This window comes from Microcaecilia unicolor, chromosome 10, assembly GCF_901765095.1.
Source record: "Microcaecilia unicolor chromosome 10, aMicUni1.1, whole genome shotgun sequence".
Lineage (NCBI taxonomy): Eukaryota > Metazoa > Chordata > Amphibia > Gymnophiona > Siphonopidae > Microcaecilia > Microcaecilia unicolor.
The window spans coordinates 216282429-216298739 of NC_044040.1; the positions used below are offsets into that span (position 1 = coordinate 216282429).

General features: G+C 43.0%; 1 protein-coding gene across 1 annotated transcript in view; it reads right to left on the reverse strand.

The window, feature by feature from the left end:
* CHRNG (cholinergic receptor nicotinic gamma subunit) overlaps nt 1–16032 on the reverse strand; it is a 47996-nt gene extending 31964 nt beyond the window's left edge. The window contains exons 1-3 of the mRNA XM_030216066.1: nt 15956–16032; nt 1641–1801; nt 1144–1188 (exon numbers count right to left, since the gene is read on the reverse strand). Coding sequence (XP_030071926.1) covers nt 1144–1188; nt 1641–1801; nt 15956–15995 — 246 coding nt within the window. The 5' untranslated portion in view covers nt 15996–16032. The remainder of the gene's footprint in view (nt 1–1143; nt 1189–1640; nt 1802–15955) is intronic.
* Between the last annotated feature and the right edge of the window lie 279 nt (nt 16033–16311).

Genomic DNA, 16311 nt, shown 5'->3' on the forward strand with positions numbered 1-16311 from the left:
CCTCTTTTCTTCTTCACTTCTTGCCCTACTTCTGTGTTTGGCACTGATCTTTCACACTCAGGTTTCTTTAATTTCTCTGCCTCAAAGCTATCTAGTTTTCCATGTCCCTTCCTTCCCTTCATATGCAGGTTTCCCCCCTCTCTTCCCTTCCCTTCATGGACAGCATTTCTTCCCCCCCCCCCCCCTCCCTTACTTTCATGTGCAAAGTCTCTTCCTCTCTCTTTCCCTCTCTGGTACTGTCTTTCCTCCCTCATGAGAGCCATGAGATAGGAGACAATGTTCTATTGTGGAGTGAGAACTGCTTAAAAGAAAAAAAAAAAAAAGGTTAATGGACAATTCTCTCAGTGGTGGAAGGTGTTGAAGATTACTGTCAGTATATGTCTTCCTTCTGAGTCTGGATTGTAACTTTTGGGGTTGGCAGTCCAGGCGTTGATTTTCCCTTGGGCATCAATGTTTGCTATGATGACGTACTTCAGAATCTCACAGTTTTGTCTCCTGTTTGGAAGGATTATCCTTGTAGAAGTGTTTTATTGGTCTACGACAGGGATTCTCAATCCAGTCCTGGGGACACACCCAGCCAGTCAGATTTTCAGGAGATCCACAATGAATATGCATAAGATAGATTTCCATACAATGGAGGTAGTGCTTTCAAATGTATCTCATGCATATACATTGTGGATATCCTTTTATTTATTTATTTATTTTTATTTATTACATTTGTATCCCACATTTCCCCACCTATTTATAGGCTCAATGTGGCTTACATAGTACCAGAGAGGCATTTGCAGACTCCGGTGAGAACAAATACAAATAACCTGACTGACTGGGTTGAGAACCCCTGGTCTATGAGGATTATAGTTATCCTTTGTTGGTAGAGCATTGATTCTGTAATTTTTATAAATGTACCTTTTTTTCTACTTTTTTGTAGTGTTTAATTTATTTATTCACCTCGTTTAATATTTTTATGAACTTTCCTTTTGCTGGAATGAAATTTTCTTTAGAATTATTGATGTCCTTTTCTTCGTCATGCACAAAATTAACCCATTTGGAGATATTACCCCAAGAAAAATCATAAATCTCTGTAACCTTCAGCACCATCCCTCCCTCCTCCCTTCCCCCAAGCATAGAACGCAATCTCCTTACCATATCTATCCAAACATTCGTTTTCAGGGCTTCATCTCTCTCGTTCTGGGCAGATACAGGTTAAAAAAGAGATATAGAAAATCATTACACAGAAGTATTCGTAATGCATGTTTTGCTTTGAGTGTTACTAATCCAGCTTTCTAGTTTGACATCGTACTGTCGGATGAGGTTGATGGACCCTCCCTGAAGGCAGTGATGGACGGCATTATTGTTTGAGAAAGCCACAGGTCAGTGTCCCAAAATTCAACCATCGAGGTCTGCAACCTGGTTGGATTTTTAGGATGAGATCTATCTGTATGTACTGTCTCTATCGGACGCAATTATATTTCATGCTCATAGGAACTGAATGGACTTCCTCTCACTTGCCGTGCCAGGAATCGCTAGCGTTGGCTTAGTAACTGAGACCCTAAGTTAAGTGCCAGTGCTGACACATACAGGTTCCGTCCTTACATTCAGAGCTTCACGGGGAGTTGGCGGATCAGTTCTAATTTACCTACCAGATAAATGAGGTTGGTAAGAATCAGTTTTATTCTGACGTCAATAATATCCCCCTCTTTTTCCGCAGGCCTCAGTTCTCTATTGTAATTCTCCATCAGATGACTCAGCAGCTTCGCTTCCTGATTCTGAGCCAGGGCAAGTGTACAGCGGAGACAGGTACCTGTCAAACATAGTGGAAAGGAGAATTTGTTTAGGGCCAGAGTATCGGAAAGTTTATTCTTTAACCCAAATGGAGGAGTGGGACGTCAGCTCAGGCTTTTCTGTAATTTACTGCGTAGAATACACTCTAAGGGGTCCTTTTACTAAGCCGCGGTAAAATAAAATGACCTGCAGTAATGCGGGTGCATTTTTGGCGCCATTTTTTCAATGGGGGCAGTAAACGGCCGTGAGCTAGAATTAAAAGTAGGACGTGGCTCTTTACTGCCTGAACCCTTACTGTCACCCACTGACCTAGCAGTAAGGGCCTTATGTGGTACTCATGCATCATGAGCCAATGTGGTTACCCTGCCGATTACCGCTGGGAACACCCCCCGCAGTATAAAATAGAAAAATATTTTCTATCGCAGGAAACAGCGCGTTCCGACCGACATTCCTGCCGGGTGAACACGCTAACCGGGCGTTAGTGCAGATTTGGCGTGTTTTACGTGCACAGTAACCCTACTGTTGCTTTGTAGAAGGGCCCTAAGTTCTTTGTTTGGTGGTTAGTGAGTGGAATGTAGCACATTTCATGTACAGAGTCATTCTGCCTTTTACAAGCTCACATTTCCCTAAGACCAAGCACTTTCTGCCTCTCGGGCACCCACTCCTCATCCTGCTTTTCCTTATATAGAATGTTTAGAAGGCAAAATTCTTGCAACTTTACTCATGTATGGCATTTAATAACCCAAGTAATAAATGCAAATCCTATTTGGACACCGCCTTGATACCTGTTGAAAGGTGGTATAACAAATCTTACTAAATAATAATAAGAGAAAAGTCACTTAATCTTCCATTGTCTCAGGTACAGACTTAGGGGCGGAGTCTTTGTACTTTCTGAAAGAGTAAATAGTGAGTTAACGTTTACCGATTCCACTCCACTCAGGATTTTTGTAGACCTCAATCATATCCCTCAGCCGTCTCTTCTCCAGGCTGATGAGCCCGAACCTCTTTAGCCTTTCCTCATATAAGGAGTTCAGTGCATGGGCAACTTTTATCTAGTGAACTCACGACTTGCCTGGTCATTGCAGGCCAAAGTGAGCTCCCTTATACTGTTTGTCTCATGTATGTTTAGTGAAAATTGTCTTTATTGTTGACAAAATAGGTAGTATACAAATGTCACCAAGCCAAATCAACAACTTAACATTATACAACCATAATGTACATTAAGAAGTATTCATCTGTATTTTTGTTTTTGTTTTTTTAACAATTAACTTCACCTTGCTATTCCAGAGCAGAGGATTAAAGGTCTCTCAATCTGTCTGTAAAACATAAACAAGATCCAAACCTTAAATTTCCACCCCCCCCCCCCCCCCCCCACCTCCATTCCCCATCAATAAAGAACAAGAGACCTAAGCTAAGACACACCAAAATCCTCCCTCTCATGTATGTTTATTGTACAACACATAAACATTTTATTAATTTGAAGAGCTCATAATAGCTACGGTCTGTTGTCATCACAGAAACACCTACGTAAATATGACAGAGGTAAGTGTAAACCTTTGACCAGTTCTACAGCAGAGTTTTCTAGCCATAATTATCAGTTTCCAGCCCATTATTTATTTATAGTAACATAGTAGATGACAGCAGAAAAAGACCTGCATGGTCCATCTAGTCTGCCCAACAAGATAAACTCATATGTGCTACTTCTTGTGTATACCTTACCTTGATTTGTATCTGCCATTTTCAGGACACAGACCATAGAAGTCTTGCCCAGAACTAGCCCCACCACCCAAACACCAACCCCGCCTCCCAATCTCAGCTAAGCTTCTGAGGATCCATTCCTTCTGCACAGGATTCCTTTATGTTTATCCCACGCATGCTTGAATTCCGCTACCGTTTTCATCTCCACCACCTCCTGCGGGAGGGCATTCCAAGTATCTATCACTCTCTCTGTGAAAAAATACTTCCTGACATTTTTCTTGAGTCTGCCCCCCTTCACTCTCATATCATGTCCTCTCGTTCTACTGCCCTCCCATCTCCAGAAAAGGTTCGTTTGCGGATTAATACCTTTCAAATATTTGAACGTCTGTATCATATCACCCCTGTTTCTCCTTTCCTCCAGGGTATACATGTTCAGGTCCGCAAGTCTCTCCTCATTCGTCTTGGAACGCAAATCCCATACCATTCTCGTAGCTTTTCTTTGCACCGCTTCAATTCTTTTTACATCCTTAACAAGATATGGCCTCCAAAACTGAACACAATACTCCAGGTGGGGCCTCACCAACGACTTATACAGGGGCATCAACACCTCTTTTCTTCTGCTGGTCACACCTCTCTCTATACAGCCTAGCAACCTTCTAGCTACGGCCACCGCCTTGTCACACTGTTTCGTCGCCTTCAGATCCTCAGATACTATCACCCCAAGATCCCTCTCCCCATCCGTAACTATCAGACTCTCCCCGCCTAACACATACTTCTCCCGTGGATTTCTATTCCCTAAGTGCATCACTTTGCATTTCTTCGCATTGAATTTTAATTGCCAAACCTTAGACCATTCTTCTAGTTTCCGCAGATCCTTTTTCATGTTTTCCACTCCCTCCCCGGTGTCCACGCTGTTACAAATCTTAGTATCGTCCGCAAAAAGGCAAACTTTACCTTCTAACCCTTCGGCAATGTCACTCACAAATATATTGAACAGAATCGGTCCCAGCACCGATTCCCACATTTTCCCACCTATTTGTAGGCTCAATGTGGCTTACATAGTACCGTAAAGGCGATCGCCAAGTCCGGTAGGGGAAACAAATATAATTTGATAATAGGGTGGGTAAGGTTGGTATATTCAGGTTCACTGGGGTCAAGGAGAGGAAGGAATATGTAGTAATACATATATTACCTATAAGCCTGTGCAAGCAGATATATCTTGAGACTCTTCCTCAAAGAGAAAATGTCCATTACTAGGGTTACCATATGGCTCTAGAAAAAGGAGGACACATTGATCCAGTCCAGGTTTTGCTTCCATTGAAAACAATGGAAGTAAAACCCAGACTGGCTCAATCTGTCCTCCTTTTCTGGAGCCATATGGTAACCCTATCCATTACTGCTCCAATGGACATTTGAAAACACATTGACTCGCACCGATTGACTCCTATCTACAAATAAAGGTGGAATACAGTATAGTCTCGATTATCTGACCTTCGGTAATCCGACCATCCGGCATATCCAACAGACCCACATCACTGCTTGCGCTGAAATTGCCTGCTCTACAATGTTCTCCTTCAGGAGGCAGAACCGGCAGTGACGCTCCCCTGCTGAAAGTTGCCGTGGTAACAGGAAGGACCACTGAACCTTCTTGCTACTTTCAGCCACGGCAATGTCACTGCCGGTCCTGCGTCCTGACCCAGACTAACCGGACTTGATCCTGTTGACCAGGCATTTTTAGTTTAAAACATATTCTATCCCTACAGGGTTACATTAGTAAACATTTTTAAAGTAAACATTGTTTTCTGCATTATCCCACAATGGTCCCGTTTACATCGGATAATCGAGACTCTACTGTAATGCAGTGGCGTAGCCACAGGTGAGCCTGAGTGGGCCCTGGGTTCAGGCCCACCCAACAGTAGCATGTGTTTAGTGGCAGCTGGTGGGGATCCCAAGCTCTGCCAGCTGAAGACTTCTCCCTGATGGTAACGAAAATGCTACTCTCCACTAGAGGGAGCTCCAGCCAAGGCCTGAACATGGGTACCAGTGAGGACCCGTAGCAGAGGATTCCCCTTTAAGAGAAAAGGCACACAGAAGGCTCTGGACTCTTCCAGAATGAGGAGGAGGGGCCCAGAAAGGGTGTGGTGGGCTATTAGCAGCCCTACATAAATAGCACCTCCAGAGGAGCTAGGGGAGAGAGGCAGGGCCGTGCCGACGCGGTAAGCATGGCAGGAGGGCGCCATCCTCTGGGGGGCGCCCCGCCGCACCATGCTTACCTCGCCCTCTTCTCCCCAGATCCTTTTTTTTTTTGTTTAAATTTACCTCTCCGGCGCGCGGCAGCGTAGGCAGCGTTAGTGAGAAGGAGGCGGCGCTCCCCCAGCCGCCCCGACGTGTCTTCCCTTCGCTCGGTTCCGCCTTCTTCTGACATCATTTCTGACGTCAGAAGAAGGCGGGACACAGCGAAGGGAAGACACATCGGGGCGGGGGAGCGCTGCCTCCTTCTCACTAACGCTGCCTACGCTGCCACGCGCCGGAGAGATAAATTTAAACAAACAAAAAAAAAGGATCTGGGGAGAAGAGCGCGGGTAGTGTAGCGCTCGTTTTCGGGGGGGGGGGGCGCCGGAGAGGCCAACTGCAGGGGGGGCGCCGGAGACCCTAGGCACGGCCCTGGAGAGAAGCCTGAAGCCAGAAGGGAGAGTCCTACTGAAGGAGATTCCCTGGAAGCTGAGAAAGAAAGATCCTTCTAAAAACCAAGAAGGTACTTACCTGGCTATGGATATGGTAGTAATGGAACTGAGTATTATTTGAAGTTGACTAACAGCCGTGGGGTGGAGGACAGGACTGTAAAGTTACAGTGAGTGATGAAAGTCTTGTCCAGGGGAGGAGGCTGTTTTAAACTGAGACCCAAGTCTCCCAAATAAGTGGGCTCAGTTGAGGAAAGCCGAAGGAACTGTTGCTGGAAAGAAGTTGTTCCCCAAAAGACTGGAGCAGGGTGCTAATAAAGTGGATTTGCATCTGGTGTATCTAATTTACATATCTGGCAAAGCTGAGAAACCAGGGTTATATTCCCAAGGATGGTGTTAGGGTGCGTATCAAGTGTACCAGAAAGGTGACCCAAGGATACATCAGAGAAGGATTCTAAGAAATGATAAATGAGGAACAGTCACCCTGAGTCGAAAGAGGAGCCCAAACATTGAGACTAGGATTAAAGGCCTTTCTCAGAGGTAAAGCACCAGTGATCTCTGGCTGTGGGCCTGTGATGCTTGATAGGAGCCACCAGAGGGTCCTCAGCACATAGGAGTACCCCTGGGGGATTACATACTTCAGGGCCATAGAACATTCTCTAGACTCTTGAACCAGAGCTTTACTGTATCAACTAATTCTCTTGGAGGGTTTATGTAAATTTAAGTCTGTGTGATATACAGTTTTTTCCTCTTCTATCAACCAACATCCAATAATCAGTTACAGTTCAACCAGGATATCGATACCGGTTATCTTCCTTCCTCTCTAAATTCTGCAGTGCCCTCTTTTCCTGTCTAATCTCAGGATTATACCATGGAACTGTATTTCCCCATGCCTAAAGGTTTCCGTGCAGCTTCTTCCACAGCTCTATTCCATCCCTCAACCAGGGCATCCAGATTATCATCTGGCAATAGATCGAGGCAAAGAGATTCCTGTCCAAAATAGCATCATTTTGCGTTCCTCCATGGCGGATTTTCAATTGTCTCACCACACCAGGCATGGAAAAGCTAGCAAGTAGTGATCTGACCATGGATCAGGTGCTAGCGACCATTCCAACCATTTGGAACAAAAACTACATTTAGCACAATTGCCCTTTTCACTCAGTACTTGTTCAAATCCTAGGATCGGCATGGCTACTAGGAAATATGCAGCAACCCTGCCTCTGCCCTGCTGAGAGAAAGGCGAGTTAAAATCGCCCAGTACAATCATTCTGGTTATTTCCAGCTTATCAATCATAATTGATTCCACTTAAAGAACGTATTACGTTCAAAGTCTGCACCCTGGTTCATAAAATCATTTGCGGAGATGCCCCAGTCTACATGTCAGACCTCATAGACTTACCACCCAGGAACACTAAAAGATCAGCACGCACATTCCTGAATCTCCATTTCCCCAGCTGCAAAGGATTAAAATACAAATTAACACATGCATCCAGCTTCTCCTACATAAGCACGCAGCTATGGAATGCATTATCACTCGCCGTGAAAAGAATGGGCGACCTAACCAACTTTCGGAAATCACTGAAGACCTGCCTCTTCAACAAGGCATACCGCAACGACCCATCATATGAACTTTAACGCAATACTACTTTCTCTTATCCCGAATTGTGATCTCTTTATACTTGTTTGATTAATCTACTATCGTCACTTATGATCTTTATGTAATACCACTTGTATCTCTCACTCTGGAATGGCGATCGCCATGACGGAACAATGTAAGCCACATTGAGCCTGCAAATAGGTGGGAAAATGTGGGATACAAATCCAGCAAATAAATAAATAAATAAATAAATAGTTTCAAAGAGAAGATAAATCAATATACCCTGCTGATGGGAGCATATACGCCAAGCAAACAGAGAAAAATTTATTCCTAATTAATTAGAATTATCTAAACATCCAAATTGTATTGTAGTAAATCCAAGGGGTTTTCTTGTAAATATAAAAATCCCACTCCCCTTTCCCCACCCAAGAATGATAACAAAATATCATAATCACATCTACGCAACTGATTAATACAATTATCATTTTCTGTCAGTCACTATCATGCCTACATAACTGTTTAACCAATACAGTTAGCAATGAATGTCAGGAGCATAATCATTAATCATATTATCTATTACAAGAACCTTGTTTCGTACAGATTGTACTTTTACTAACATAAATGTATGCAATGATGATGTGCCTGATTCCTGCCTTTGGACCCCATGAGGGCATGAGCCGTTCATGATGTGATATAGAGGGTCCTCTGTCTTTAAACTTGTACATAGAGTTACAAAATGTGTACCTAATGCATTCAGAAACAACTGGTATATGAGCCGCCCGAGGGGAAAAAGAGTCATAGCACAAACAATCGGAATAAATGACCACAAATACTAGAAAATAAAGAAATTCATAAACCCATTTGCATAGCAGTACAACCATAGCTTTGACTTCAAATAATTACAATCCCAATGAAATAAATAGTTCCACACTTGCCTAGAATTCATACTAAGAGCCACACAAAGGGGCCTTTGGCATGGCCCTTTGGTCAGCTCCCACTGGCAGTAAGCCTGCTTGAGTGCTTGACCTGAATAACATTTAGACAGGGCCATGCTTTAAAGTAATAGACTGGTCTGTTGTGTGGGGAAATCTTGCCTGACCAATTTACTTCAATTCTTTGAAGGAGTGAACAAACATGTGGACAAAGGGGAGCCGGTTGATATCGTGTATCTGGATTTTCAAAAGGCGTTTGACAAGGTACCTCATGAAAGGCTACAGAGGAAATTGGAGGGTCATGGGATAGGAGGAAATGTCCTATTGTGGATTAAAAACTGGTTGAAGGATAGGAAACAGAGAGTGGGGTTAAATGGGCAGTATTCACAATGGAGAAGGGTAGTTAGTGGGGTTCCTCAGGGGTCTGTGCTAGGACCGCTGCTTTTCAATATATTTATAAATGATTTAGAGATGGGAGTAACTAGCGAGGTAATTAAATTTGCTGATGACACAAAGTTATTCAAAGTCGTTAACTCGCGACAGGATTGTGAAAAATTACAAGAGGACCTTACGAGACTGGGAGACTGGGCGGCTAAATGGCAGATGATGTTTAATGTGAGCAAGTGCAAGGTGATGCATGTGGGAAAAAAGAACCCGAATTATAGCTACGTCATGCAAGGTTCCACGTTAGGAGTTACGGACCAAGAAAGGGATCTGGGTGTCGTCGTCGATAACACACTGAAACCTTCTGCTCAGTGTGCTGCTGCGGCTAAGAAAGCGAATAGAATGTTGGGTATTATTAGGAAAGGTATGGAAAACAGGTGTGAGGATGTTATAATGCCGTTGTATCGCTCCATGGTGCGACCGCACCTTGAGTAGTGTTCAATTCTGGTCGCCGCATCTCAAGAAAGATATAGTAGAATTGGAAAAGGTGCAGCGAAGGGCGACTAAAATGATAGCGGGGATGGGACGACTTCCCTATGAAGAAAGACTAAGGAGGCTAGGGCTATACAGCTTGGAGAAGAGACGGCTGAGGGGAGACATGATAGAGGTATATAAAATAATGAGTGGAGTGGAACAGGTGGATGTGAAGCGTCTGTTCACGCTTTCCAAAAATACTAGGACTAGGGGGCATGCGATGAAACTACAGTGTAGTAAATTTAAAACAAATCGGAGAAACTTTTTCTTTACCCAACGCATAATTAAACTCTGGAATTCGTTGCCGGAGAAAGTGGTGAAGGCGGTTAGCTTAGCAGAGTTTTAAAAGGGGTTGAACGGTTTCCTAAAGGACAAGTCCATAAACCGCTACTAAATGGACTTGGGAAACATCCACAATTCCAGGAATAACATGTATAGAATGTTTGTACGTTTGGGAAGCTCGCCAGGTGCCCTTGGCCTGGATTGGCCGCTGTCGTGGACAGGATGCTGGGCTCGATGGACCCTTGGTCTTTTCCCAGTGTGGCATTACTTATGTACTTATGTACCCTAAAAGTGTTTCATTCTTGCTACACTATGATTATTTCTGTGTATAACTGTTTTTCGGCAAGTGTATCATCTGTCGTTTTTGCCAAAAAGCATACTCTTATGTTCCTAATTGTGCATTATGGTGTTGACTTTGTTTGACAGCAACATGTGTGAATAATGCTTGTGTACAACAGAGATGTCCTAAATTTAGACCCCGTTGTCGTTTACAGACTGTTTAGACAGAGACGCACAGGTGGCACTGAGAAAAGAAGTGGAATGTTTATCTAAGATACTGTATCAGAAATGTGAGGATTAACTGGAGAAGAAACACAAGTGTAACTGCAGGAAATGTAAACTGTGCTGCGAACCCTTACCCGGAACTGAGAACCTATTGGCAAATCTGAAATATCTGAAAGGTACCAGGGACGAGAGAGACAGAGATAGACAGACAGACAGACACACACACACAGAGAGACAGAAGAGAGATAGCATAGAGAGAGAAAGAGAGAGAGAGAGAGAGAGAGAGAAAGAAAGAGAGATACAAGGAGACAGAAGAGAGACATGGAGAGTGAAAAAGAGAGAGAGAGAGAGAGAGAGAGAGAGAAAGAAAGAGAGATACAAGGAGACAGAAGAGAGACATGGAGAGTGAAAAAGAGAGAGAGAGAGAGGGAGGGAGGGAGAGAGAGAGAGAGAGAGAGAGAGAGAGAGAGAGAGAGAGAGAGAGAATGTTTGCAAGAAGTGGTTTGGCAGGTTCCCATCACCAACATACTGGCTGATATTCCGCTGGTGGTGTCCTGGTGGTCAGTGTTTTTATATCTGCTGCTGGCTGAATTGTCAGATTTTCAATGCTGAGCCAAGTCACTAAAACCTTTTTCAGCTTTAACCACAGAAGCTGAAACTCTTAAAGACAAGACCGCTTTTCATGTGGTTAGTAATGTATTTAAATTAAGACTTCTGAGAAGGCTGAAGGATTATTTATCCATTGAGAACTTTCATTTAGTGGTTCAAAGCATAGTAATGCCTCACTTTGATTACTGTAATGCTCTGTTTCTAGGGTAACCAAAATATGCTCTACAATCGTTTCAGATTGCACAAAATGCTTTTAGGAATGAGCCATTTTGAACATGTCACTCCTGCCCTTCGGTTTTTTTTGTTGTTGTTTTTTTTTACCTTGGCTGCTTATTGTGTATAGAGTACAATGTAAGATCTTACTACTAGTACATAAGTATTGCCACACTGGGACAGACCAAAGGTTCATCAAGCCCAGAATCCTGTTTCCAACAGTGGCCAATCTGGGTCACAAATACCTGGCAGAAACCCAAATAGTAGCAACATTCCATGTAGAACCCCAAGGAGTAGCAAGATTCTAGAATTCTAAAGAATAACAAGATTCCATGCAGAATTTCAAAGTGTAGCAACATTCCATGTAGAACCCCAAAGAATAACAAGATTCCATGCAGAATCCCAAGTACATAAGTACCTAAGTGTTGCCTTAATGGGACAGACCAAAGGTCCATCAAGCCCAGCATCCTGTTTCCAACAGTGGTCAATCTGGGTCACAAATACCTGGCAGAAATCCAGATAGTAGCAACATTCCATGTGGAACCCCAAAGGAATAGCAAGATTCTAGAATTCTAAAGAATAACAAGATTCCATGCAGAATCCCAGGTACATAAGTACATAAGTGTTGCCATACTGGGACAGACCAAAGGTCCATCGAGCCCAGAATCCTGTTTCCAACAGTGGCCAATCTGGGTCACAAATACCTGGCAGAAACCCAAATAGTAGCAACATTCCATGTAGAACCCCAAGGAGTAGCAAGATTCTAGAATTCTAAAGAATAACAAGATTCCATGCAGAATTTCAAAGTGTAGCAACATTCCATGTAGAACCCCAAAGAATAACAAGATTCCATGCAGAATCCCAAGTACATAAGTACCTAAGTGTTGCCTTAATGGGACAGACCAAAGGTCCATCAAGCCCAGCATCCTGTTTCCAACAGTGGTCAATCTGGGTCACAAATACCTGGCAGAAATCCAGATAGTAGCAACATTCCATGTGGAACCCCAAAGGAATAGCAAGATTCTAGAATTCTAAAGAATAACAAGATTCCATGCAGAATCCCAGGTACATAAGTACATAAGTGTTGCCATACTGGGACAGACCAAAGGTCCATCGAGCCCAGAATCCTGTTTCCAACAGTGGCCAATCCAAGTCACAAGTACCTGGCAGAAACCCAAAGAGTAGCAACATTCCATGTAGAACCCAAAGGAGTAGCAAGATTCTAGAATTCTAAAGAATAACAAGATTCCATGCAGAATTTCAAAGTGTAGCAACATTCCATGTAGAACCCCAAAGAATAACAAGATTCCATGCAGAATCCCAAGTACATAAGTACCTAAGTGTTGCCTTACTGGGACAGACCAAAGGTCCATCAAGCCCAGCATCCTGTTTCCAACAGTGGCCAATCCAGGTCACAAATACCTGGCAAGATCTCAAAAAAGTACAAAGGGAAAGGGAAATGGGACTTGATATACCGCCTTTCTGAGGTTTTTGCAACTACATTCAAAGTGGTTTATTTATTTATGGTTCTTTTCTACCCCACATTTTCCCACAAATGCAGGCACAATGTGGCTTACATGAATTATAAAAGGAGAGAAGTACAATACATGAATTTTACAGAAGAATAAGGATACAACGCTAACAACAATTAGGATGACTAAACAGCAGAGTTACTAATGGAGTATGTTTACATATATTCAGGTACTTATTTTGTACCAGGGGCAATGGAGGGTTAAGTGACTTGCCCAGAGTCACAAGGAGCTGCAGTGGGAATCCCAGAAATAGTGGATTTTCCCCAAGTCCATTTAATAATGGTCTATGGACTTTTCCTTTAGGAATCCGTCCAAACCTTTTTTGAACTTCGCTAAGCTAACCACCTTTACCACATTCTCTGGCAACGAATTCCAGAGTTGAATTATTTTATTTTATTTATTACATTTGTATCCTACATTTTTCCACCTATTTGCAGGCTCAATGTGGCTTACATAGTACCGTAAAGGCATTCGCCAGGTCCGGTAGAGGAACAAATACAAGGTGATGTTGTGGTCGAATAAGGTACGTGTTTTTCAGGCACAATAGGTGTCGAAGATAGGGAAGGTTATGTGGTGTCCAATACGATCTTTGGTTTTGCTGTGTTGCAGAGTTTAGGCATTTGTGTTGGGTCGGTAGGGTATGCCTTTTTTTAACAGGTTGGTTTTTAGTGATTTCCTGAAGTTTAGATGGTCGTAGATTGTTTTCACAGCTTTTGGCAGTGCGTTCCATAGTTGTGTGCTTATATAGGAGAAGCTGGATGGGGGTTTGGCACTTTCAAATCATGCTTTACCGAATATCAGCCTGGCTGCTGTGTTTTAGGCAGTCTGGAGTTTCTTTGTGAGTTGTTCTTTACATCCCACATAAATTCTGTTAAAGTAGTCTGCATGGCTTAGTACCATTGATTGTATTAGGTTACAAAATATTTCCCTTGGGAAGAAAGGTTTTACGCGTTTAAGTTTCCACATTGAGTGGAACATTTTCTTTGTAGTGGAGTTTACTTGGCTCTCAAGTGTAAGATTGCGGTCGATTGTAACGCTGAGTATTTTTAGGCTATCTGAGATAGGGAGGATGTGGTCTGGGGTGTTTATGGTTGTGGGTTTGTACTTATTATGTTGGGATGAGAGGATGAGGCAGTGTGTTTTTTCAGTGTTCAGTTGAAATGAATTTGCCCATGAGTCCGTGGTGTTCAGACCGAGCTTGATTTCATTGGTGATTTCTGTCAGATTGTGTTTGAAGGGGATGTAAATTGTGACATCGTCTGCATAGATGAACGGGTTAAGGCCTTGATTGGATAAGGACTTAGCCAGTGGGATCATTATTATGTTGAAGAGTATTGGGGATAATGGTGATTCTTGAGATACTCCGTTGAGTGAAGAAAAGTTTTCTCCAATTCATTTTAAATTTACTACATTGTAGCTTCATCGCATGCCCCCTAGTCCTAGTATTTTTGGAAAGTGTAAACAGACGCTTCCCATCTACCCGTTCAACTCCACTCATTATTTTATAGACCTCTATCATATCTCCCCTCAGTCGCCTTTTCTCCAAGCTGAAGAGCCCTAGTCGCTTTAGCCTTTCCTCATAGGGAAGTCGCCCCGTACACTTTATCATTTTCGTCATCCTTCTCTGCACCTTTTCTAATTCCACTATATCTTTTTTGAGATGTGGTGACCAGAATTGCACACAGTATTCGAGATGCGGGTACACCATGGAGCGATACAAAGGCATTATAACATCCTCATTTTTGTTTTCCATTCCTTTCCTAATAATACCTAACATTCTATTTGCTTTCTTAGCTGCAACAGCAGAACACTGAACAGAGGATTTCAAAGTGATAAGTAATACATTTTCTCCATTGATTTCAGCAAGTTTGAATTTCCATCAGCCTTCTCAGTCCTTGCAATGTTTCTTCTAATATGCTCAATGTTCCTTCTTTTAAGATTGTTTTTCTTGATAAGTATAGGAACTTGATTTTTTATATTGCAGGTCCAAGACTGTGGAATTCTTTGTCTACTCAGCTTTGAGCCTTACGAAAAATGGACAGATTTAAAAAGGCTTTAAAAACTGTTTTGTTCCAGACAGCGTTTGATAATTCTTCTTATTTATTTGTAACATTTGTATCCCACATTTTCCCACCTACTTGTAGGCTCAATGTGGCTTACATAGTACCGGAGAGGCCTTTGCAAGCTCCGGTGTGAACAAATACAAAGACTTAGGGCAAGTCTTGGACTGCTTGGTTACTGCTGGATTTTGATGTTTGACCGGATATAAATCCTAATAAATAAAATAAATAAATGAATACAGCACAGACAGCTGAAGAGCAGAACTTCATCAGAACCTCATCCAGGAATAAGAGGCATGAATACAGCACGGAAAACTGAAGCCCAGATCTTCATCAGAGCCGCAATCAGGCAGCACACTGATATATGGAAAGCACGAATAGCACAATATGAAAATGTGAACAGCAGATCTTCATGCAAGGGTGAGATAAATAGAGGATGAATACAGCACAAACAGCTGGAAAGGGGGACTAAGAAACGGTCATTCTTTTAAGAGGGAATGTTCTTGATAACTAATTAATTGTGTGGTGATATTCACCAACTAGGTAAATATCTTATACCCTCAGGTGTGAGCATATCAGTAAGACGTAAAACTCTAAAGAGAAAGTTATCTATTTAAAATGATACACGTGCTTTCAGTGCTGGCACTTTGACGTTTCCCACTGCTGAATGTACATACGACTGACTTTAAATGGATAATTCCATCTATTAAAAAATTATTCGCTGCCCCTTCCACTGAATATTTCCCTCATTGCCCAGTTGCCTTTCTCCTCAGCAGTGTAGCAGTTTGGTAAATTCCTCTACTTAAACTAACCCCCCCCCCCCCCGCCACCCCCTGTCTCTTACCCTGCCTCTCAGCCCTGATCCTGTAGCTTCCCCCAGCATGTTTAATCACTTTACAGTGCCGGACCCCCACCACCTCCATGGCTCCCTTGTTCCAGGCCTGGGCCTCTTCCTCATTCATTTTTATAACTCCGAGGCCGCCTTCCAAGTTTCAGCCCCTAAGGAAAACCAAAAGAGACCCCCCCGAGCCAAGAAGCAGGGAGCTGATATTTTGAAGGAACACTGTGAGATACCTGGGGATAACTAAGAAATCACTGCAGCAGTTGCCCTTACAGAGGAGAAGAGGGGTGTGGGTGATCACTTTACCTGTGATCATGAGAAGGCACAGCAGAGTCTGAGTTCCCATGGTGGAGAAGCGGATTAGAGAATGCTCCCACAGCGGAATGCTGTGCCCCTGTGTCTTTTTCCACTCCCTGCCTGCCACATTGTTATTTTGGGATAGGCTAATGTCCAAGCTGTTCAGACTCTGCCAGCTGCTTGTGAACAAACAAGAACAGAGCTCACTTACACTATAATAAGACTAACCCTGACCTGCTGAAACACAGAGGAACTGCTAGAGGGTGGGATTTCCCACTGCCCATACTCTTTTCTCTAACCTGCTCCTCTTTGTTCGCAGCCTTCTGTATGTTGGTTGCAGCAACTTGTTTCGAGTTTTACACAAC